Raw genomic sequence first — 22,686 nt, 5'->3', positions numbered from 1 at the left:
TGTCCCTCTTCGTTCAAAAAATGCCCAGCCACTTCTTCTTCTGCTCAACAGGGGCCTCAGCCCCAGCCTCCTCGGGCTGGGCCGGCGGCTCGCGTCCCATGGCGGCCGCCTCGAGGGCCTCCTCCGACTTGGGCTCGTCCTTGCCAAAGACCATGGCGACGGGATCCTTGGCCTCGATGCCGTGCATCTTCATAAAGTACCTGCGCTTAGCGACGTCGTCGAGGTGTCGGTTCCGGTGCTCGGAGGCCTTAAGAGCCTTGTCCTTTTCGTGCATGAGGATGACGTTCTTCCACTGGGAGAAGAAGTAGGTGGGGTGCTGCCAAAGGTCGGATATCGGCGGGACGAGGTCCTTGAACGGGGAGTTGTAGGCGTAGTTCATGAAGAAGGTGTAGAGGCCCATGGCCAGCAGCGCGCCCTATTCGCGAAAGAAGGATTTAAAACGTCAGCCCACACGTCCCTCTCTCTCTCTCTTTTCTCAGCCGAAGACACAGGCAACAGCCTCTCTCTCTCTCTTCCCCCCCATCCCATTGAGTCGTCGTACCATGGTGATGAACGTATGCAGCAGCCTGCTATGCCAGAACCAGTGCGCCCACGTTCCCTCGGGCGCCATCATGCCCGGGTAGCTCCTCTTGTTCTGGGCGGCAACCTCGTCTTCGGTGAGGGCGGGCCCGTAGTGTCTGGGCACGGCGTTGCGCTTGAGCCGCGACCCGTGCGACGGCGGGTTGAAGCGCGCGGGCTTCTCGAGCACGATGGGCTTGTCGGTCGACACGAAGCGGATGTGAACGTTTTGCGAGAGGGGGATCCGGATGCCTCGCCAGAGCGGCCCCTGCAGCGGCAGCAGGAAGCGCGGGATGACGGCTCTCGTCACCATCGTTGCGGGAGGAGGGGGGGGGCTGTTCGATTCTTGCGGTGACGGAGGAGGGGGGAGAGGTGTTGGATGAATGGCGATGTGTTTTCGTCGTAGCGGTGGGTTTCAGTCAATGATGGAAGAAGAGAAAAGAATGAGTGTCAAGTAGGAACAAAGAAGGGGAATAGCAGAAAGAAGTGACAAACAAACCACCGCCCAGAGCTTTGGGGGTGTGTTTTTTTTCTCACTTTCTTTTTTGCTTGCTATGAAGCTTCTCTCTCTGCTCATCCCACCAGGAAAAAACTAGCGGGAGTCGAAAAGAAGTGGAGAACCCCCAGACACAAAAGGCGGGCGGAGAAACGCCGTCCTTCTGCCGATGTTTCGCCGGGGTAGAAGCGGGAAGAAGAAAAGCACGAGAGGAAAAAGGGACTAAAATCGTGTGGATCCGCGCGGAAAGAGCTCGGGAACAAGGGCAATCAAGGAACAGGAAAGAAGCAGCGAAAAGAAGTGGGCTCCACCAGCCTCACTGTGGCGCCCCTATTTTCTGGTCTTTGCTCGAACCTCCCGAGAAAGGAACCTTGACACCTGAGCACGAAAAAAATGACGAACGCCGCGTTGGCCGCCCGACTTTACCCGGGGGGAGTCGCCCGATCGATGCGCCTGACTGTGTAATTGGGACGCGCTGATTGGCTGCGCACGAGCCACAGGCTGTGGCGCATCACCGCTGGTTTCTGCAACGGCATGGTGCTGTCATAAACTTTTTGCACTTTTTTTCTCCGTCTGCCTTGAAATTCCTGGTCTGCCTTCCTTCTCTCCCCTATACTTCTTTTCTTCTCTCTCTCTCTTCTCTTTCTTCTCATCTTCAGAGAAAAATCATATCTTTGTGTCTCCAAAGCAGATCAACCGGTTCTTCTTTGGATTTTCCAACTCTTACAACCTAACGACTTTTTAACGTCTCTTTTATTTTTTACCTAATACCCATACTTCAAAATGGCTGGTGGTAAGTCTTGCCTTATGCACACACACACACACACACAAATCCGGTTGCCGAGACGTTTCCGAGGGGACGGCGAGAGTTGCCATTGAGGCCGGCCACGATGCTTGACAACTCGATCGGGTGGTGCCTTTTGCTCTCTGAACACAGGCGCGCTCAATGAAGTGCGATTTGTGCTCGCCAGTCATCTGGCACAACATTGAGGCCTTCCGGCGCCGTGCGTCATTTTCAAGGGCGGCTCGATGATGCTAGCCACGATGATGATGCCGGCCCAGACACGCCCCGGTCACCCCGTTGTCAGCGCTGCGTCATTCCGACCAGCAGACTTCTTTGGCCCTTCTCTATTCCTTCCCTCCCCGGCCTTGACAGCGTCGTCGGCAAACCGCAACCTTCTTGATCTCGCAGAAAAAAGGGAAAATAAAACAAGCTGCTGACGCTTCTGCCGCAGGTGACGCTAAGAAGGGTGCCAACCTCTTCAAGACCCGTTGTGCCCAGTGCCACACCGTCGAGGCCAACGGCGGCCACAAGATCGGCCCTGCCCTGCACGGCCTCTTCGGCCGCAAGACCGGCTCCGCCGAGGGCTACTCCTACACCGACGCCAACAAGCAGGCCGGCATCACCTGGGAGGAGAAGACCCTGTTCGAGTACCTCGAGAACCCCAAGAAGTACATCCCCGGCACCAAGATGGCCTTTGGCGGCCTGAAGAAGGAGAAGGACCGCAACGACCTGATTGCGTATGTTGCCCCTCGTTTCCATGATTCTCCGTTTCTTGACCCAAGTTCACCCTGTGCTAACGCCAATTGTCTAGCTACCTCAAGGACGCTACCAAATAAACGAAGAAGGAAAACGAAGAGTATGAAGAAAAGTAATGACAAGACATTTCGATAGACGGGGTGCGGCGATTGTACTATAGACACAGACACAGCTTAGAATAGTCGAAGCACCATCACTGTGCTTGTACCATTAATACCCAACTCCGCTTTTTTTGGGCGACTCGACGCTGGTGGTTTTTTTTTTTTTTTTTTTGCTCACTCATGATTGACACGAGCAGCAGCTGTCGGTGTGGTGTGAGAGCTTTTGAAATTTTTCCATGTGCTTCGGTTTGCGTAGTGGGGGAATTGGACGGGAAAGCTGTTTGACGGACAGGGGGCCTCAGCGGCAACCCGGTATTGGCTGACGGGATCCCGAATAGCCGTTTGCCATGTGTGTTGCGCTTGTGACCCTCCAATGCAGATAAAGGGCCAAGGTGAGGTATCATTGCATCAAGGCATTGTCTAATGGGGGGAAGAAAAGGCCGTGATTTAATGCCTTCTACGAAACAATCAGTAATACTTCTATGCATATGCGCCTGGTATCGTCTACAAACATCATTGATCCAAAATCTTGTGTGTGCCATCCATCTCCTGTGTACAACGGCCCCAGCATCTACCTACTCCCCCTTGCCCAGCTTCCGATCCAGCTTCCTGTACGACTCCGGGTTGAGCACGCTGCACCGCGTGTTCTCCAGCGCATACTCCCAGTCCTCCTCGTCAATCTCCCTCGCCGTCTTCTTGCCCAGCATGAACTTGCGGAGCGCGCACTCGGCCGCCTTGATGTGCAGGCCGCCGAGGTCCGCGCCGCTAAAGTCGTTGCACCGCGGGTCCAGCGCGACGGCGGGCAGCCGGGCGAGCTCGGCCTCGGAGGCGCTGGCGTGGGCCGTCTTGTAGATGGCGCGGAGGATGTCGACGCGCTCGTCGGGCGTGGGCAGGTCGACGAAGAGGCGCACGCTCAGACGGCCCGGGCGCAGCATGGCCGCGTCAATCATGTCGGGCCGGTTGGTCGTGCCCATGACGTAGATGCCCGACCGGTCCTGGGCGCCGTCGAGCTCCGTCAGCAGGGCGTTGACGACGCGGACGCCGGCGTCGGTGGAGGCGTTGTCGCGGCGCGGCACGAGGGAGTCGATCTCGTCGAAGAAGAGGATGCACGGCGTCGACGAGCGCGCGCGCTGGAAGAGCTCGCGGACGGCCCGCTCCGACTCGCCGACGTACTTGTTGAGCAGCTCGGGGCCGTTGATGAGGATGAAGGACGCCTGCGCCTCGTTGGCGACGGCCTGGGCCACGAGCGTCTTGCCGCAGCCGGGAGGGCCCCAGAGGAGCGCGCCGGCAGGGCGGCGGAGACCAAACTCCTGGTACAGCTCCGGGTTCTTGATGGGGCCGATGATGGACATGTGAAGCTGCTCGCGGACCTTTTCCAGCGCGCCGACCTGGTCCCAGGTTACGCTGGGTATGACGGTGAAGCCCTCTCTGCGCAGGGACGGCGTGAAGCCCTTGATGGCGAGGCGGAAGTCGTCGAGTGTCAGCGGCTCAATGGGCAGTGTTTCGAATGCGGGCTGTTTTAGATCTAGTGAGATGTCGGACACCTCCATCTGGTCTCTGCGGGGAGGTCGAGTGAGGATCTCCAGCTGTCGCCCATCCGGATCCTCTGAGTTGAGGATTCGCTCCTGTGCCGCCTGTTCCGCCAGTGTTGTGATGATGATAATGTCTGCGCCAACGAAACCGTGCGTCATCTTGGCTACTTCCTCCAGATCTAGACTGTCGGCTAGTATCTTTTCTCGCGTGACAACCTTGAGTATATCATGCCGAGCGTCCTGGTCCGGCACCCTCATCTGAATTGTCCTCTCAAAAAGGCCAGCCTCCAGCGCAACGGGGTCGACATCGGCCAGCCTTGATGTTGTCGCCATGGCCAAGACGTTGGCCTGTTCTTGTTGGACTCGTTGCATCTGCCGTGCAAAGTGATTGAGCACCTTTCGGCCGTGCTCGTTGTGGTTGGAGCCGCCCGGCTTCGGTATATGCCAGTCCAGGTCCTCGATGAGCACGATGCTCGGGGCCAGCCCGATGGCGGCGTCAAAAGCTTCCGCCAAGCTCTTCTCCACGCGTTCGGGATCCTCAAGACAGCCATTGACGGTTATGATCGGGACATCGAGATTGGCCGCAACTGTGCGGATGAGCGACCTCTTTCCGGTCCCTGGAGGGCCGAACAGCAGCATTCCGGGCACTCGCCTCCAGCCATTTCCCTTGTAGAGCTCTGGGCACCTCAGCAGATATCGCGTTTGACGCAGCAGGTGACGGTGCATCTCGCCAACGCCTCCCAAGGGCAGTGGCTCCTCCGGTTGCTCGACCCTGAATCGGGTAGACTTGGGTGACTTTTTCGGGGCCGTCTTGTCGAGTCTGTCGGCACCCCTTGTTGCATCTTTGGCCGTGTCTCCGTTCATTGCCGCCTCGGTGCCGGTGTCGGGGCCACTGACTGCGCCATCTCTCTCGTCGCCCTCGGTCTGTATCCGTCGTTTCTTGGCCGCAGGCTGTTCGGAGGTGCCCTGAGATACCGGCTCGACTTGCCAGTGCTTTGTCAACTGGCGATTGAGCAGGAATCGATCGTCGTCGACCTTTTTCGACTCGGCTTCCTCGATAGCGGCTTCGGAGTCTTCCGATTCTTCGAGTTCCTCCTTGCGGAATTGCAGGACCCGTTCTATGGAGTCTTCGAGAGGACGCTTCTTTTGCCTGCTGAGGCTCGAGTTGGACCGCTTGATGGCATCGTAGGCGGCAGTGATGGTCTTGAACGGCTTGCCGTCATTGGCCTCTTCGAGTTTCTTGATGATCTGGTAGACGTCGCGATCGAGACCTTGGCGGAGGTTCAGCCGGGACTTGAAGTTGGGCGCCATGATGCCTTGGCTGTGGTTGAATAGCCGGGTGAAGATGAGTTTTGATTCTTGATGATTTTGCGAAAAAGAAAAAGTTGCGCTATCAAGAATGCACCAGGCGGGATGAGGCCTAGACAGCCACTAACCGTATGAAGCACTCACATCCATCATTCTGGTGGAGCCGCCGCATAGACCATACCTTGTCCAGCTTGAACCCTGTGCCAAATTCTTTTCGCTTTGCGGTTCCTATCAACAGCCCCTGCTTATCGATAAAGCTTTCCGTGTCACAAGGTACTCTGACAAGGTACTCCCAGACAATGACGACAAGGACCGCCTGTCCGCCTGAATGTCGTCCCTCGTCGCATCACTTCTTTTAACTTGAAATTCGCCCGCAAACAGACGGTCAAACAACGAGGAGCATCGCCAGTTCGAGTACCATAGAGTAGAGCATCGCGAAGCCTCAAAATGGGCGGCAAACAGAGCAAAATCACCGACCAGGACAAGTACGACTTCTCCATCCTGCTCCTCTCTCCGCATTGATTCACTCTCCCAGTCAAAACCCTCCTCAAGCTGACGCCGAGCACCTGTGCACCCTTGAACCAGGGCGATCCTGGACATGAAGATCCAGCGCGACCGGCTGCACCAGTACCAGCGGCGCATCACGATCCTGACGGACAAGGAGACGGACATTGCCAAGCAGATGCTGGCCAAGGGCGACAAGAAGCGCGCGCTGCTGGCGCTGCGCCGCAAGAAGTACCAGGAGACGCTGCTGAGCAAGACGGACGCGCAGCTGGAGCAGCTGGAGAAGCTGACGGCGAGCGTCGAGTTTGCGCAGATCCAAAAGGACGTCGTCTTTGGCCTGCAGCAGGGCACCAAGGTGCTGTCGGAGATTCACGCCGAAATGGGCGGCATCGAGCACGTGGAGAAGTTGATGGGGGAGACGGCCGAGGCGATTGCGTATCAGAATGTATTGATCTCCGCCCTTTTCTCTCTGATGTTTTTTCAGCAGTGGACAATGCGTTTTTTTTTTTTTATTCTGGTCATTGGCTGACTTATTGGTCGGTGTAGGAAATCAGCGAAATGCTGGGTACGCGCATCACGGCGCAGGACGAGGAAGAGGTCGAGGACGAGCTCGCCGCGCTCGAGGCCGAGATGTCGGGCGTCGATCAGAAGCTCCCCACGGTTCCGAATGCGCAGCTGCCGGTGTCGGAACGGCCAGCAGAAGCCGAGGCGGCACAAGAGAGCCGGCCAGAGAGACAGGCGATGCTGGCCGCCTGAGAGATGAACATTGGGGTACGGTATAGCGGGCACACGGGCGATTTCGAGGCGCTTGCGTTCTTTCTGACTCTTTTTTTTTTTCCTTTTTTGCTGTGCTTCGGTATAGATGGCTGCAACACCATGGCGAGCACTGGGACGGCGTTTGTTCACATCTTGTCTACCTGCCTCTGCGCATGTATACACGCTTTGCGTGATTCTAGCGGATTTTCTTCCTTTGTCGTTTTCGCTTCATTCATCGGAGTACTTTGATATATACCTTAGCTACCGTATTTGGATACCAGCTTCTTCATGATTGACATGGCTCCTCCACGATACCCTGATCCGAAGATCGAGTAGTGGTTCAAGTGGTGATATCTTGAGACGCAGTCAGCCCAGTCGTATGCTTCTCGATGTGCAGTAAAGTGATGTAGGTACTCACAGTTCGTAGAGCATAACGCGGTCATCCCATTCGCCCTTGGGCTCCGCCTTGGGCATCAAGTTCTCATACTCGCTCCAGAACGAACTCCCAAAGCCGCCAAACATCTTCATGATGCCGAGTTCATACTCGGAGTGGCCGTAGACGCAAGACGGGTCAAAGACAACCTCTTCGCGACCGCCCTTGCCGGCAATCTGCCCCGACGAATGATTACCGCTCCACAGATCGCCGTGCACCACCACGGGCGTAATCTTGATGCGGTCGTCTCCAATCAGGCGCGGGACGACCTTGCCGGCCACCGTTTCAAGCATGTCAGCCGCCTCGTCGTCGGGCCCGTGATTCTCAACGATGCGCCTCATGATGCACCGCAGCCTATTGTCAGCGTAAAATTCGGCCCAGGAAGCCCGCCACGAATTGTCCTGCTCCGTGTCCCCGCAGCAGGTCGGCACGGGGAAGCCAAACATGGGCCGATCGAAGCCCTCTGGGACGGGCGCGGGCGTGGAGTGCAGCCTGGCGAGCTTGGCGGCGAAGGAGACGCCGGAGCCTGGTGATTGCGCGTAGCCCAGGCGGAGGAAGTCGGTGGCGAGGAAGTGCTTGTTGGGCTGTTGCGCGAGAGGGCCGTGGGCGTAGGATTTGGGGCAGAAGTTGGGGACGGTGTTGTGGATTGCGTTGAGGGAGGCGTGTTCGCCTGGTTTATGTAGGGGGTTTTACAAAAGAGGTCAGCATTTGATTGTTCAAGGGGTCAAGGGGAGTGAGATTTGAAGATGGAAAAAATAAAAAAAAGGTATGATCAACAGACCTTGGAACATGATTCTTGCTCCTTCGCCGGAGCCCGTCTTGATAAAGCAGTCGAATGGCTGGCCGTCTTTGGTGGTGGAGAGCTTGAGGGTGGATGAGAAGCCTGAGCCGCCGACGGATGAGAGTGTAGCGCTGTCTTTGTCGATGTTGAGCGCGGTGAGGATGGCCGGATCAATAGAGGACGGCATTGTTACGTGTATATACAAGTCGGAGGGTGAGGATAAATGTTTGGTGATTCTATGGCAAAATGAGTGGTTTGTGGTTGTTGCAATGAGATGGAAGATGCGCTGTTGATAGGTATGCAGGCGAGTGACGTCAACAGGCTTAAGCAACGCCTCATGTCGATCACAGTCACAAGGATGAGAGTCACAATGATTGTTCAAAATGCAATTATTTGAACCAAGTGTATATAAACATCTATAGAAAAAAAATCAACCAAGAGGGGGTATTCCAAACCATCGCTGCCCAAACAACAAAAGAAACCAGAATCCGCTTGCTACTATTATCCCTCCCGTCCTTTGTGTTTGTTTCCTTCCCATCACATATTAATCCCTTCTATTCCTTCTCCCGTCCAACCACGCCCGTTAAAGTGGGGCCGGATGCCGAAGCGATCAGCACAAGTGCCGGTCATTGCTTTTCGCCATCCTCCATCCAATATCCGTGTATTATAGAAAAGAACTTTTTTTTCGCTGTTTGGAAATCGTCCGCTGATGATGTCGATAATATGAAACCGCGTTAAAAGTCGCCATGTCTTTTCTTTTCAACGCTTTCGAATCGTGAAATCAAAAAAGCTCTCAAGTCCTCTCATCAAACGCCTACTGCTTCGCGGCCTTCTCAATGTGCGCGGTGGTAATCGGGACCTGCTGCACCGAAGGTGACGAGGCAGGGCTCACGCGGCCGGTCGGGCTGACGGGCCGCGAGGGCGCGGGCGTGCTGGCCTGGGAGCTGTGGGACGACTTTGGGTAGTCGAGCTCCTCGGCGACCATGTTGAAGCAGTGGTGGCAGGGACAGGCGACGACGGGGTTGATGGGGGGTCGCGGGGTGCAGTGGCGGGCCCACCAGCTTTGTCCCTTGGAAGGCATGGTGATGGTTTTTGTGTGAAGAAGATTTGTTGTTGTTGTTGTTGTTGTTGTAGAGAAAGGTGGTGAACCGGAGATGTGGTTCTGGGTTTTGTGTTGCAAAAGTGGTTGTGTGGAAGAGTCGTGTAAGGTTTGATGGACGCTCTGAGTAGTGAGTGTGTTGACGGAGTCGAGTCAACAAGTCGAGTCGAGATGATTTATATATTTTTTTTCAAAAGTGAAAGGCAGTAGAAGAAGCTTATTCTATCCTGTGGATATCAGATCGAGTCGAGAGAAGGAGAGCAGAAGGGCCAGCTTCTATATATACATTTCATCAAGCACCCCGTCTCAGACTTGTACAGTACTGCACTACAGCCCAGTCATACCTACCTACCAAGAAAAAAAAAGCCCTTTCTTTTCGCCATCGAGAGCGCCAGGGGATTCGTGAAAGATGACTGGCTGCCACATACCCGAACAATGCCGACGCACACCCCTGTCCACGCTTAGTCTAGTATTAGTTCCAGGTCCCAGATTAGGTACATGCAGCTCAGAGAGAGAAGAAGAAAAAAGTTTCGTGAACGTGCTAGAAATTCTGGAGCTTGGTTTTTTTGTCGGCGGAGCATCGGAATTTCGCAATCTTTCTGTGACGGGCCTTGCTTCAGTGATTGTCATTGCCTTATTGGCTACTGCTTCGTTGGCGAGGTAAAGCCCAAGATATTTATTTCGGGCATGAATTCATCAATCAAGTGATGGAAAAAAAAAACATTAGATGTCCAAAAGTTCGTCACAAGGTGCATCTTTTGTGATCGCTCTCTCTATCTGCCGCTGTGCTCGCTCGCTCTGAGTTCCCACTCCTGATATCTACAGGCTCCACTGCGGCAGCTAACAAGGCTGAAGAAATAAAGTACTATCTAAGAGGTGAAGAAAAATAAAACTGATAATAAAATCTGCAACAAAACCTGGTCCCAGTTTCCTTGAATGATGCCCAATTTAGGCGCGCGCGCTGCCGGTGATCCAATTGCCGGCTGTGTTCTGGGTTTCAAGGGTGATCAAGCAAGCTTAGGTACAGTATCGTACAGTAAGATATCTTGAGTCGTCTGTATGTACATAGTAGGTAAGCCCTCCAAGCAGCTTTTTTGCCTTACAAATTGACTGGTCGATGAAGTCATGTTGGTCATGCCGCATGACATTCCATCATTGGCCTTTTCTTTGTCATCGCCACGCCCATTCTATTCCAAATCATAGACGAAAGACACTGGAAGAACATCATCAGCGATAATCTATCTGCTCCTGTACATATCTTGTTCCCTATCTCAACAGACAGAAAAAAAAAAAAAACCGGGCTGCATGTATGTAAGAAACAAGTCTATCGAATCTCGGCATCGCCACAACGTTTCTTCTCCCTCGCGAATAAGACTCATCCCACCTCAATCCTTGCCTAGAATCTCTGGTATCTATTACGGCGCGCTGCCATTCATCCGAGCAATGGCTGCTGGCGCAATAACCGAACGACTTCCGAACCGCCGCCCTGCAAAAAAAAAAGGAAACCACCAAAATTGCTCTCCCTTTCTCAGCTCTCCCGATTTAGCGTCCGCATAGTACCTTGATAAGGTACTCCATACATGGACCCCTTCTCCATAGCTCAACTCCCCTTATTAGACGAACTCCTTGAACCAAAACTCTGTTTATTATCCTAGACCTTGTTACGATTTCTTATTAGGCGGCACTGGTACATGTTCTGCATGAGTCCACAATCATCCGATCTTTAGTTTTTTGCCTTTTCAGTCCGATTCATCGACTCCCCCTTCCGTCTTGTTCCGTAGACATGGGCACTTATAAACGACAATGCCTGCTCATCGACCCTGCATTTCCAGCTGCTACGTAGATGGAGCTTTCAACTCTCTCGTTTTGCTCTTATCGACGTGACAGACTCCACTGCTGCTGATGACGACTCTCCCTCGCATCGAAGATCCGGATACGATCACCTCCCTTTATCGAGTCAGGCCATTCTCATCTCACCCTTCCGAAACCATTCCCAACCGGCATCAGCACGGTACAGGCCCTAAAGGACGTGCACGCATCACTTGCACCATGGCTTGGCAGAATTATGATTGCGTCTTTGTTTGTCTTTCCTCCTCTACTTATTCCTACCCATCCGTACATGCTATAGACAAGCAGCAAATGCCCTAACCGCCGCCTCGTACCTGAGCCCCCCTGCTCAAAGGTCGTGCCACCCAAAAACAGTTAATACAAGGAATCCATGCCAATCCAGTCTTTCGACTCTGTACGGTACCGTTTAGATACCCAGGGTGAACTCAACACCAACGTCAATATCGCGAGCTATTTTACACACAAAGACCGTCAGCAAGTTATTCTCTCTTCTTTCTCTTTTCCTTTTTATTTTACGTCGTAAAACTCCGTCGTAAACTTACCCATCTTGACAACCTTGGACAGCTGCACGGCCTTTTCGGCGGCGCTCTGCAGGTCGTCGATAGAAAAGATCTTGAGACCAGACTCGTTGATGATCTGGTGGGCAAGCTCGACGTTGGTGCCCTGCAGACGGGCAATGATGGGGATCTTGAGGTTGAGGGCCTCGACGGTGCGGATCAGGCCGGTGGCGATGGCGTCGCAGCGCACGATGCCGCCAAAGATGTTGACGAAGATGGCGCTGACCTTGGGGTCGCTGGTGATGAGCTCAAAGGCCTCGCGGATGGCGGCGGGCGTGGCGCCACCGCCGACGTCGAGGAAGTTGGCGGGCTGGCCGCCGTTGAGCTTGATAATGTCCATGGTGGCCATGGCCAGGCCGGCGCCGTTGACGAGGCAGCCAATGTCGCCGTCCAGCTTGATGAAGTTGAGGTTGGACTTGGCGGCGCGGACCTCGTCGGGGTCCTCCTGGGTGGTGTCGCGCCACTCAAAGACCTCCTTCTGGCGGAAGTCGGCGTTGTCGTCGAAGCCGAACTTGGCGTCCATGCACAGCACCTGGTGGTCCGACGTCTCGGACAGGGGGTTGATCTCGATCTGGGTGGCGTCGCGCTCGACAAAGATCTTGTAGAGCTTCTGGATCGTGTCCTTGGCGTCCTCGATGCACTGCTCGCTGAAGCCCAGGCCGGTGGCGATGCCGCGGGCAATGTCGTCGGTGACGCCCTTGTTGATGTCGATGTAGGTCGTAGTGATGGCGTCGGGCTGCTCCTTGGCGACCGTCTCAATGTCCATGCCGCCCTGGGACGACGAGACGATGACGGGGCCCTGCGAGGCACGGTCCATCAGGATGGCCAGGTAGAACTCGCGGCGAGCAAACTTGCGCTCGCAGATGTAGACGGAGCTGCACAGACGGCCGCCCGCGCCCGTCTGCTTGGTGATGAGCTTGTGCCCAATCATCTGCTGGGCAAACATCTCGGCCTCGTAGGGGGAGTAGATGACACGGACGCCGCCCTTGAGCCCGTTGTCAAAGGTTCCCTTTCCTCGGCCACCGGCGAGGACCTGGGCCTTGATGACCAGGTCGCCGGTTCCAATCTCCTCGGCGACCTTCTTGGCCTCCGCAGCCGTCTTGGCCACGGCGCCCTTGGGAACGCCAACGCCGTACTATTTGCCGTGTGAGAAAGAAAGAAGAGGTCACAGGTGGCCGAGTCGGGCCGGAGGGCCGGGCTCGAGATGGGCAAGGGTTGAGGTGAGTTGTTACCTTTCTCAGGAGGTCGGCGGACAGGTACTCGTGGATGCTGAGGGCTCTTCGCTGCTGGGCGGCGCCAGGCAGTCTAACGGAGGGAGTGGCGCGCTGTGAACACGTGGGAAGAAGCTCAAGTTAGCATAAAAAGCCATGTTTCTGCGATGGGTTTCGACCCCTCCTTGAGTCGGTCCCTCTAACATCGAGGGGCTGTAGACAAAGAGTCGAGCAACTTTTGCGACGTTTTCCGTACCTTGGCGGCGCTGAGGGCCGACGCCGCCACGCGGCTACGGCCAAAGCTGAACATTGTGGTTTGGGGGAGGGCTGGCAATTTGCCGGACTGAGTGGAGAGAGAGAAAAGACGAGAGGAGGAGAGGCGGCGAGGAGGCGAGAGATGGCCGGTTGCAGAACTCTCGACGATTTTTTTTGGGCGGTTTGATGCTCACAAGCTCTCAATGCGGAAACCGATTTCCTGGCTCCTTCGGCCTAAGCTGCGATGGGGGGGCCCGAGTTTCGCCGACTGGCTGCGGAACATTGTTGGTCCGGCGCTGGGACAGCAGCCCAAGAGCCCTGTAACGGCCTGTCAAGCGGCGCTGTCAGTGGAGGGGGGGTATCGGGTGGGCAGGTGAGTACTTTGCACGAGTATGATGGCAGTATGACGGGTCTGTGTATCTCAGCGGATACGTGTACATGTGCGCACTGGCATCTCGTCCAGGCGCAGAGAGCCAATGGCAGGCCGTGTGGGGGGCCATGCTTGAGCCTTGCTCCGAATGACAATACCAACAATAGCCAGGACTCGGGACCGTCAAACCATTCAGTTTTCTTTGCTGCACATGACGAGGGAGTAATGGCCAGGTGTTCAATTGCTACAGGAGCACTACTACTACTATTCGTCTTCATATTATCTGAGCTCGTGGTCTTGCAGGGTTGACACTCTCTGATCTATATCTCGCAGTCAACCAGCTGATGCACAGACGGCATCATCGCACATGGTATTAATACTACTGTACCAGCATCTCTACGCCCATAGTAACAGTAACACACCACTCTCCATATTCATGCAACTCATCCCTTCAATCACACCTGCAAGGGTTACAACTTGTTCAGTTATGTATATGCATGTGCGAGCCCATCCCAACCATCTGTACTCCCAACAGTCACCAACATCCCGTACATCAACCCTATACTGCCCTCAATTCCAACCCAACATCTTATACGGTCTCTTCACACTGTGCTCGTAAGCCAGCCATTCGCATTCGAGCCTCACCCCAAATTCCCAGATCCCTCCAACTTCCCACCAAACCCACCACTAACTAGCCGCCAACCCAACGATCCGCCGCCTCTCCTTTTCCAGCCTCATCATCATCCCTTGCTTACCCCATGATCTTCACATGCTAACCTCCTCCTTCAAGGTGCAACCGCCCTGTCGTATTATTCCCCGTATCATGTCTCGCCGTTTGTTCTTCTCCGGGGCTGAATCAGGGGATTGGACTTTTGTCGATGATTTTCACACACAACTAATCTCTTGTTTTTCAGCTCGGCAAGTAGCGTGCCAGATACATGCAGCATCTCGTTCCGCCAGCCTATCGCGTGCGAGCCAGAAGTTGACGCAAGGCTACATGTACCATGCATGTAGGTAAGGTGTTAGCTGAAGCCCCCAGTATGTCGAAGGGGCAGAGGATATGAAAGCAGCCGGGTTTCCAATCCCCTCTTTAAGAAGAAATTCAAATTATATATCGGCAACAGCAATCACATTGTTGGCTACGACTTTCTCTTTGCTGGTCTCCGGGTGCTTTGACTTCCATGTTGTTTGCTTTGCCCTCCTCACCCCAACGTCCGCATCTCGAGCTTCGGTCAACGGCTCGTGAATCACAGCAACCGGCAGTCGATCCGACATCATAACCTTCAATCTCCTGGTCATTGCTCCCTCTCTACCGTTCTGTGATGCCCGTTCAGGACCAGTTCGTGCCTGCCTAGCCCAACCACCGGCTGCCTGTACATACCTACCTCGATGATCTCTCCTTGCCGGCCTTGTGTACGTACATACATGTAGCTTTGACGCCATTCATATCTCCTTAGAAGTCGCTTGTCCACAGCAATAGACGCCTCTATCTTCCTGCTCACGCATCGTATTGTTTGCAGTCTTTGCCTTCAGCATGTTATCTCACAGTTTGTACCCGTCGAGTTATACCCTAATAGCAAGCGTCAGCCTTGTGTTCATCCTCACACTCCTGGTCAAACTCCGTCATCTTGCTTCTGATTTCAGAATCAAACGACTCGGCGGTGTCCGGGCGCCCATTTTGGCAGGCAACTTGCTGTCAGGTACAGTCTCTCTGTCGAGTCTCCAGTATCCCCTCTGACTTCAATGGCTAACCTTCTTCAAAGCATCCAAGTTGTACTACGAGATTGGCAAGAATCAGTACAACAACCAGCTCGTCGACTGGTGTACAAAGCAACTAGACAATCTCCCCCCCGGAAAGCGAACCTTTGCCGAGTTCAGCCTGACAGGCTCCAAGCGAGTCCTCATCACCAGAGACCCGGAGCAGATCAAGGCCATCCTCGCCACCAACTTCTCCAGCTTCGGCCATGGACCCATGTGGCATAGACTGTGGCGCCCCTTTCTCGGGGACGGCATCTTTGGCGTCGACGGCCAGCTCTGGCACGATAGCCGCAGCATGATCCGGCCCATGTTTGCCAGGGACAGGCTGCGGAATCTCGCCATCTTTGAAGACTGCACCAGCAAGCTGCTGCGCAAGATTCCTTCGGCGGGAGCCACCGTTGAGCTCAAGGACCTGTTTTACCGCTGGGCTTTGGACACGACGACGGAGTTTCTGCTGGGAGAGAATGTCAACAGCTTGGACTTGTAAGGCGACCTTGTTTTCTTAGCCCGTCGGTCAAGTTATTGCTGACAGTTGGTTGTTTCAGTCCCGACCATGATGTTTTCAACGCGATGCATGTTGCACAGCGGATACAGATGTACATCTTTGTTCTCAAGTCAGTCTAACCACCCACCCACCCGACCATTGCACAACCGTCAGTAACAAACAAAGTACTAATCCAATTGTCTCAAAGCCCCATCGCACCGTTGATTCCCAAAGGCAACTACCACCGAGCCATCCGGAGAATCGAGGAGTTCATCGAGCCAGCCATAGCACGAGCGCTCGCCATCCCCCCGGCCCAACTCGAGGAGCTCTCGAAATCGGATCTGGAGTTTTCGTTTCTGCATAGCATCGCCCGCTACACAAGGGATCCGAAAGCCATTCGAGATCAAATCATGTCCGTGCTTCTTGCCGGCAGAGACACGACGGCGGCCACCCTATCGTGGGCAATGTACGAGCTGTCTCACTACCCCGAGATCTGGGCAAAGCTGCGCAGTGAGGTGCTCGCCGCATTAGGGAACCATGGAACGCCGACCTACGAGACGCTCAAGGATCTAAAATACGTCAGGAATATACTCAGCGAGACGCTGCGGCTTCATCCAGCGGCTCCCCTCAACATGCGCCAGGCATTAGAGACGACAACCATCCCTGGCCGCCCCGGCGAGGCAGACGTTGTCCTTCTCAAGGGAGACAGCGTGACGATCAACACACTTGGGATGCACATGTGCGCAGAACTGTATCCGCCTACCTGCAAAACGTTTGCCGATCCGAGGATATTCAGCCCAGAGAGGTGGGAGAGCTGGACGCCAAAGCCATGGACATATCTGCCGTTTTCCGGCGGGCCAAGGATATGTGCTGGCCAGAACTTTGCGCTGACTGAAATGGCGTTTTGCTGTGAGTTGACGAGGCCGTTAATTTGCTTTTGCACTTGTGTATCAACTAACTCCTTTCCTTGTTAGTGGTTCGACTGGCTCAACGGTTTGAGAGCATCGAGTATCGCGGCGACTGGGCGGCCCAGAAGCTGCAGGCGGACATTATCGGAACGCCCGCCTTGGGCATTCCCATGGCGTTGTACGAGCCTGGCGAGATGCCAGATGTGCCACTCAGCGTTGGAGTTCATTAGAAGCTTTAGACCAGCCCAGGATCCTATAGATGTATATAACCGCTACGATAAACCAACAAGACGGCATAACAACCAACCGAATAACGCCGCGTGAACCATTCATTTCCTCCTTTACCAGTACCAAAACACAACATGAACATATCCCCGTCATATCTTCGAAAGAAACGAAACAGATCACTCAAACCCAGACCACACCGTCCCCAACACCCTCCCCCTATCGTCGACCCTCACCCCCTCGGCCCTCAAGAGGCTCCTCTTCTCCGCAATCGTGATGCCCTCGCCGTCCTTGGGCCAGCTGCCCTTGAACCCGCCCAGCGCGCCCCCCGTCGCCACGACGCGATGGCACGGCACGTCGGGCGCAAACGGGTTCCTCCGCAGGGCGTTGCCCACGGCCCGCGGCGAGGTGCCGAGGTATGCGGACAGGAGGCCGTAGGTCGTGACGCGGCCGCGCGGGATCTGGCAGAGGGCGGCCCAGACGCGCTTCTCAAAGGGCGTGCGTTGGCTTTGGGCGATGCGGAGGAGGAGCTGGGGCTGCATGTTGTTGTTGTTGTTGTTGTTGTTGTTGTTGTTGTCGTCGGCGGGGATGATGATGTTGCTGTTGCTGCTGGGGGGTTGTGGTGGCTTGTTGGTCGTGTTTGTGGTTGTGAATGTGGATGTGGATGTCTTTGAGGAGGCTCTGGGTTTCTTTTGGATTCTGGAGGTTGAGGATGGTTTTGTTGTTGTGGTTGCGGGCTTTGGCTTGTGGATGGCGGGTGCCATTTTGTGGGAGCTGGTGGGCGTTTTGCCTCGAGTGATACTGACTGAAGTTGATGGATGTGTAGAAGTTATCAAGTTGTAAGTGAAAAGTGGTGGCGTGTAAGTGAGGGCCTGTAACAGGTCGAGGTGGGAATCCTTTGATTCCCGGCTCTTGTTCGGGGTTTGGCTAAGTCAAAATGTCAAGAGGTGCAATCCAAAAACGACGGGTTCTATTTATATGAATATCCTCTTATTTTGTACACGGACAAAGTCGGCATGGTCAGCTCGACTTTTTTGGCACTTCACGCGCAACAAGGTTCTTTGGAGTCGCGATATCGAAAGCAACACTCTGACGCCAAGTCACGTGGCCGCATTGCTCCAGAACCCTGAATGACATCAGCGGGCGATGAAAGGGCGTCCGACGGCTTTGTCATTCATGCGCTGTCTTTGTTCTATATGGAATCCAAGCCGCTGTTGCGTTATATATGGCTCGTCAGATTCTTTAGCATGTTGAAGGCTGAGTGTGTAGGAGTTTAGTTTCTCGGAGGCTGTGTAATACTTGAGCATGCATCACAAGTCAATTTGTTGGCTCACAGCATCTCCTCTTCAGTCATCAAGAGTATAGTAGTAATTGACATGTATCTGAACAATGGCTGTATGCCTCTAACCTAACGCCGGTATCATGCCCCAATAGTTGCTGTATCTCGCTTGTCCCGTGCCTCGTATCATACTGAACCGGCACCATTATCAAAACCCTTTGGTGAGCGTGTCTGTAACAGAAAAACCTCATCCAGAGCCTTGCCTCGCCCTGTAGTTCTCAGGTTCTCTAGTCATCGCCATCGTACAATTCCTCCGTTCCGAAATCGCCTCGCATCTAGCCTCGGAGGAAGGCGGGCCGTATCTTCCATCATGCCACCTTTTCCATTCTCCTCCTACACCATGAACGATTCTCCACAACCGCATTGCTCCTCTGCTACTTGTTAGCAACTGCCTCAAAGCAAAAAGAAAAAAGGGGGGGAAATGCCACATACTGATGTTGGGATTTTTAAAGACAAACTTCTGGCTCAGCTTATCCTCGGCCCAGTCCATCTCGCTGCCAATGATGCTGAAGAGCGCCTTGCTGTCAATCAGCACCTTGACGCCGTCCTGCTCCACCAGCTCGTCAAAGGCGCCCGGCTTGTCGACGTACTCCAGCTGGTACGCCAGCCCGCTGCAGCCCCGGTTCCGCACGCCGACCTTGATGAGCTTCGGGTCGGGCTGGTTGAGCAGCGAGCGCAGCTGTTCGACGGCCGCGGGCGTCAGCTTCATGGCCGCCTTGCGCGCGCGCAGCTTCGACCGGGGCCGCGCAGCAGGCTTGGCCTCTTGCGCATCCGCCTCGCTGGCCTTGGCGTCTGTGGATGATTCTGAGGCTGCTGTTGAAGAAGTTGAAGGCGGCGCGGCCTGCACCTGCGGCGGAGCTGTGGGCTTGGGGGCGGCTTCGTGCTGCGGCGGCGGCCGCGTCTCGTGGACTCGGGGGAGGGCTTCTTGCTGAGTGGTGGCGGCGGCGGACGGCTTGGAGATGTTGTCGCTTGTTGGGGGCTCGGGGATCTTGGACGGCAGCGGATAGGAGTGGTAGGCGAACCCGGCGACTCTGGATGCGCACAGGTGGCGGAAGGACGAGGAGCTCACGCGCAGAGCCGCGCGGCTGGTGGCGAAGAGGGGGTTCATTGTGTGTATCATAAAGATGCTGTCCTGACAAGCATGCTGCGGTTGCGCAAAGGACTGAGCGGCGTGGGCTTGTCGTCGGTTTCGGAGGGTTTCGAGGTGGGAGGCGGAGGCGAGGGTTAGATGCGGAAGTTTGGAAATCACTTTCTCGGCTCAGCTTGAGCAAACGATTAGTATGACTATGACATGATCTTTTTGCCGGCTACTCACAGACTTCGGCCGAGCCAATCGGGGTCCGAGAATTAGTCAGTGGACCGGAGGCAAAGGAGGCGGAATAGCCATTTGCGGGTTGCCGGAATTACTAAGCTCGGAAAGCATCAAGGCAGAGAGAGCTGGGCAACAAAGGAGGCATTGAGAGCAGCTCAAGCTGTGTGCAACAGACGGCATATTGAATAAATTTGGCCTTTCCAAGAGTGTTTGAATGCCACTGATGCGATTCCCGTGTGGTTCAGTCACGTACATGTCTCATGCAGGCTCTGCTTCTAGCATCTCTTTGTAGCAAAACTCATGCCCAGTGCTCGACGTTGAGGAGCAGTTGAGCTCCAATCAGCTCACTTCATCTCATCCGGCCACTACTTACATACCTATGCAAGTGCACATCAGAGTAGATGAACCTAGCAACTTCAAGTCATGTTAAGTTAACATGTATATAGGCAAACAATATCCAATGACAGCTGAATCGGTGAGCGCGGGACTCTGTCCACTGCCGCCAAGTGCTGCAGGGACGTCAAAAGGGGCATCTGCCGACGACTTGCATGAGCTAGAGGCTGGCTGAAGACGACCACAACAACAAAGAGATGTCTTGCTTCATACAAGATGGCGCTGAGGGATCAGCTACGTACATGTATACAAGCTGCACCCTGACTTTCAGCCATGATCGACAGGACCATGCAGCCACGTCAAGTGCAGCTGCATTTGGTAGGCTCTGATTAGGTACATGTAGGCACTTGTACCTTCAAGTCCTAAAATGCGACGGACTCTTGGTTCAAGCACTCAAAGGCAGCGAGCCTTGATCGAGTGCTCTACTATTACTAGGTACTGAGACGGCCGGGGAGACTGAGCTTGTTGTCTCTAGGTAAACAGTCAAGACAACGCGGCCATGCATCTGCCCTGCAGCTGACACTCCATGCACCCGAGCCTGCAGTCGGACTCAGCTTCATACAGCTCCCAATCATAGATAGATCCGCCGTCACTGCCTAGGTATGTATCAGCTCCTTACCTACATGGCGGCTTGTCTCTTGCCATCTCGAGACCAGAGACAATTGGCATGCTAACGGTGTCAAATGAAAACTCACAATAGAGGCCACAGCCACGGGGGTCCAGTCTCTGCGGCATTGGCAATGCCTCACTGACAACACAGGTATAAAGACCGACTTGGAGGTTGACAAACAGAAGAGACCATCTCCAAGCTCGATCCCCAATCGTCGCGTCTACTACCTAGTCGCGTTCGTACAGCACCATGGCTATACGCAAGACTCTTGTGCAAGCCCTCGTGGCATCAGCAATGGCCAATCTTGTCCAAGCTCATGCCATCGTTGCTCCCGCCGGCCAGCTGGATGCTCGCACCCATCCGTCTCCCACCTGTGACCCAAGCCAGACCGTGACCCAGACGAAGACCACGACTGTCACCTCGTGGACGGCCCTGCTGACCATCACCCTCGGCGGGCCTGGCATCAAGACGGTCACAGAGACCACCACGACCACGGCCACAGCCTCTCCCACGTTCACGCTGCCCAGCTGTCCAACCCCGTGCCCGCCTCCTCCGTCGTGCAACAACCTCGGCTTCGACTGGGCCTACTACAACAGCTCGGCCCGCAACGCCGACACGACGTACTCGTCCTTCCACCCAGACTCCTTCAAGAATACGGCCCCCGTCTACGTCGGCACCACCTCCTACGTGGGCGGCCTCTACGGCCAGAGCTCCACCGAGACGACGGGCCCCATCTACGACTCCAGCCGGGTTTCCTTTGCCCTCGACTACTTCGCCCTCAACCACCACGCCTACATCTACGCCTGCGAGGGCGGCACCTACACCGTCGACGTGCCCTATGCCAACGATGCCGTCTACCTGTGGACCGGCGCAAAGGCCTACTCCGGCTGGACCGACGCCAACGCCGACGCAAAGGCGCTGTACGACCAGCCGGACCACGTCGCCGGCCGCTCGAGCTTCCGCTTCAACGTCCCGGCGGACACGTACGTGCCCGTGCGCTTCTTCTACGGCCAGGCGCAGTACGGGGGTGGCTTTTCTTTCAACGTGACTGCGCCGAGCGGGCAGGTGATTGTGAGCGATCGGGAGACGTTTAGTCCGTACGTGGTGCGGTATTCGTGTGATGGGACGACGGCGCCTGCGTTTCCGGCTTTTGGGAGGGAGACTTGACATGTAGCAAGAGGTTTATGTAGGACTCTCTGTTTATCTAGGTAATGTTGGACATGTCTGTGAAGACGAGCTTGATGAAGTGTGCGTTGGGTGCGAGCACAGTGAAGTATGTGGATCCGAGACCTCTGGTGTAAGTCGAATAGGTATGCTATGGCACCTACCTATTTTACCAAACTACGTTATAGTAGGTCAATTGTTCTCAGGGCATCAAGCTCGTATCTTACAATATCAGGGATCAAGAAGATTTATCGAGTTGCCTAGATAAAAGCTTCATCGCTTCCTTGCCGTGGAGCTGCTTACGTTCTACTGGTAGATATACCAATCAAATGAAGCTATGGACGCAATTAATGCAGTTATGAGCATCAGAAGCAAGGAGGAGTGAGTGGTCTCTTTACCTGCCAAAGCATTAGAGAGTGCAGAATCTCCAGGGGAACACCCTTGGGCTCCAGGGTGCCAACTCCTGTCTTGCTCAGAACAGAGATTCAGTTGACTACACTGATCTCGATGTAATCAATCTTGTGACCCTTTTGCTTCTGCCTCTAGAGATTCTCCGTAAACATTTACCGCTTTGCTAGAAATCAAAAAGAAATCGCCTCGAGACAAAGTCTCGACTATTCCCCTTTCTGCGTAGGATCCAGCCAACACGTGAAACTGTCGCCGAGCATTGTCTTTACGGACTCTTTCAACTGCCAATAGTACCTAGGGTAGACAGAAATACCTGACTTGTAACCTATACCTCAATTCCTTGATTATTTGAGCACTTGCAAATAATGCATGTCCATTATACCACCTGTAGGTAAAGGGTAGCATCGCATGATAGGGTAGCTGGACAGTCGTCCGGAATGCCACCCAGACCGCGCAACCGCCTGCATTCTCTGCATACCTTATCCGCAGAGTCTCAACGTCGCGAAAAGGCACGTTAACACGAAATGATGTACCGAGATACAGAGGTACTCTCATCTTTGACCTCCTCCGTACCTACCATGTCGAAGCACTTGAGGAAGGCACGAGGCACGTTGGCCGTTGCACAAGTACGTGCCCAGCTGACTAACATCATGCATCCCGACTTACACGACCTCCCAGAGCATCTCAAGCTTCACATATTCAAACAACCCTTCATCAAAACATCAAAAAAAGGCAC

General features: G+C 54.6%; 11 protein-coding genes across 11 annotated transcripts; 4 read left to right on the top strand and 7 right to left on the bottom strand.

The window, feature by feature from the left end:
• Nucleotides 1-13: 13 nt before the first annotated feature.
• TRIREDRAFT_23048 (uncharacterized protein) lies at nucleotides 14-871 on the bottom strand (the record flags this gene model as incomplete). The annotated part of the gene is made up of 2 exons (XM_006968059.1): nucleotides 14-415; nucleotides 542-871. 2 exons carry the CDS (start codon nucleotides 869-871, stop codon nucleotides 14-16), a joined length of 732 nt encoding a protein of 243 aa, XP_006968121.1.
• An 867-nt stretch (nucleotides 872-1,738) lies between these two features.
• TRIREDRAFT_51130 (uncharacterized protein) lies at nucleotides 1,739-2,838 on the top strand. The gene is made up of 3 exons (XM_006968150.1): nucleotides 1,739-1,847; nucleotides 2,290-2,575; nucleotides 2,650-2,838. The coding sequence occupies exons 1-3, from the start codon at nucleotides 1,838-1,840 to the stop codon at nucleotides 2,672-2,674; spliced, it is 321 nt and encodes a 106-aa protein (XP_006968212.1). The 5' UTR covers nucleotides 1,739-1,837; the 3' UTR covers nucleotides 2,675-2,838.
• Nucleotides 2,839-3,270: 432 nt separating this feature from the next.
• TRIREDRAFT_110586 (uncharacterized protein) lies at nucleotides 3,271-5,538 on the bottom strand (the record flags this gene model as incomplete). Its single annotated transcript, XM_006968089.1, has 1 exon — nucleotides 3,271-5,538. One exon carries the CDS (start codon nucleotides 5,536-5,538, stop codon nucleotides 3,271-3,273), a length of 2,268 nt encoding a protein of 755 aa, XP_006968151.1.
• A 444-nt stretch (nucleotides 5,539-5,982) lies between these two features.
• On the top strand, nucleotides 5,983-6,795 carry TRIREDRAFT_5250 (uncharacterized protein; the record flags this gene model as incomplete). Its single annotated transcript, XM_006968052.1, has 3 exons — nucleotides 5,983-6,020; nucleotides 6,121-6,484; nucleotides 6,586-6,795. 3 exons carry the CDS (start codon nucleotides 5,983-5,985, stop codon nucleotides 6,793-6,795), a joined length of 612 nt encoding a protein of 203 aa, XP_006968114.1.
• Nucleotides 6,796-7,052: 257 nt separating this feature from the next.
• TRIREDRAFT_5249 (fructosamine kinase) lies at nucleotides 7,053-8,196 on the bottom strand (the record flags this gene model as incomplete). Its single annotated transcript, XM_006968051.1, has 3 exons — nucleotides 7,053-7,149; nucleotides 7,214-7,898; nucleotides 8,010-8,196. The coding sequence occupies 3 exons, from the start codon at nucleotides 8,194-8,196 to the stop codon at nucleotides 7,053-7,055; spliced, it is 969 nt and encodes a 322-aa protein (XP_006968113.1).
• Nucleotides 8,197-8,467: 271 nt separating this feature from the next.
• TRIREDRAFT_123396 (uncharacterized protein) lies at nucleotides 8,468-9,253 on the bottom strand (the record flags this gene model as incomplete). Its single annotated transcript, XM_006968088.1, has 1 exon — nucleotides 8,468-9,253. A coding segment is annotated over one exon (411 nt), but the record flags the coding sequence as incomplete, so codon positions are not given.
• Nucleotides 9,254-11,362: 2,109 nt separating this feature from the next.
• Nucleotides 11,363-13,103, bottom strand: TRIREDRAFT_80881 (beta subunit of GDP-forming succinate-CoA ligase; the record flags this gene model as incomplete). Its single annotated transcript, XM_006968087.1, has 4 exons — nucleotides 12,981-13,103; nucleotides 12,746-12,838; nucleotides 11,499-12,648; nucleotides 11,363-11,406 (listed from the first exon to the last, which is right to left on the bottom strand). Exons 1-4 carry the CDS (start codon nucleotides 13,032-13,034, stop codon nucleotides 11,363-11,365), a joined length of 1,341 nt encoding a protein of 446 aa, XP_006968149.1. The 5' UTR covers nucleotides 13,035-13,103.
• A 2,137-nt stretch (nucleotides 13,104-15,240) lies between these two features.
• On the top strand, nucleotides 15,241-16,729 carry TRIREDRAFT_67377 (uncharacterized protein; the record flags this gene model as incomplete). Its single annotated transcript, XM_006968149.1, has 4 exons — nucleotides 15,241-15,590; nucleotides 15,653-15,721; nucleotides 15,800-16,500; nucleotides 16,566-16,729. Coding segments are annotated over 4 exons (1,284 nt in total), but the record flags the coding sequence as incomplete, so codon positions are not given.
• Nucleotides 16,730-16,903: 174 nt separating this feature from the next.
• On the bottom strand, nucleotides 16,904-17,266 carry TRIREDRAFT_5247 (uncharacterized protein; the record flags this gene model as incomplete). The annotated part of the gene is made up of 1 exon (XM_006968050.1): nucleotides 16,904-17,266. The coding sequence occupies one exon, from the start codon at nucleotides 17,264-17,266 to the stop codon at nucleotides 16,904-16,906; it is 363 nt and encodes a 120-aa protein (XP_006968112.1).
• A 1,130-nt stretch (nucleotides 17,267-18,396) lies between these two features.
• Nucleotides 18,397-19,171, bottom strand: TRIREDRAFT_67217 (uncharacterized protein; the record flags this gene model as incomplete). The annotated part of the gene is made up of 2 exons (XM_006968086.1): nucleotides 18,397-18,434; nucleotides 18,496-19,171. The coding sequence occupies 2 exons, from the start codon at nucleotides 19,169-19,171 to the stop codon at nucleotides 18,397-18,399; spliced, it is 714 nt and encodes a 237-aa protein (XP_006968148.1).
• Nucleotides 19,172-20,672: 1,501 nt separating this feature from the next.
• Nucleotides 20,673-21,545, top strand: TRIREDRAFT_67504 (Hypothetical protein; the record flags this gene model as incomplete). Its single annotated transcript, XM_006968148.1, has 1 exon — nucleotides 20,673-21,545. One exon carries the CDS (start codon nucleotides 20,673-20,675, stop codon nucleotides 21,543-21,545), a length of 873 nt encoding a protein of 290 aa, XP_006968210.1.
• Nucleotides 21,546-22,686: the final 1,141 nt, after the last annotated feature.

Source organism: Trichoderma reesei, assembly GCF_000167675.1.
Source record: "Trichoderma reesei QM6a unplaced genomic scaffold TRIREscaffold_21, whole genome shotgun sequence".
In the NCBI taxonomy this organism is placed as follows: domain Eukaryota; kingdom Fungi; phylum Ascomycota; class Sordariomycetes; order Hypocreales; family Hypocreaceae; genus Trichoderma; species Trichoderma reesei.
This window is presented reverse-complemented; position numbering and strand designations above follow the sequence as displayed.

Coding starts and splice junctions, on each gene's coding strand:
- TRIREDRAFT_51130 (XM_006968150.1), top strand. Junction 2,576..2,649: donor GACCGCAACGACCTGATTGC/GTATGTTGCCCC, acceptor CCAATTGTCTAG/CTACCTCAAGGACGCTACCA.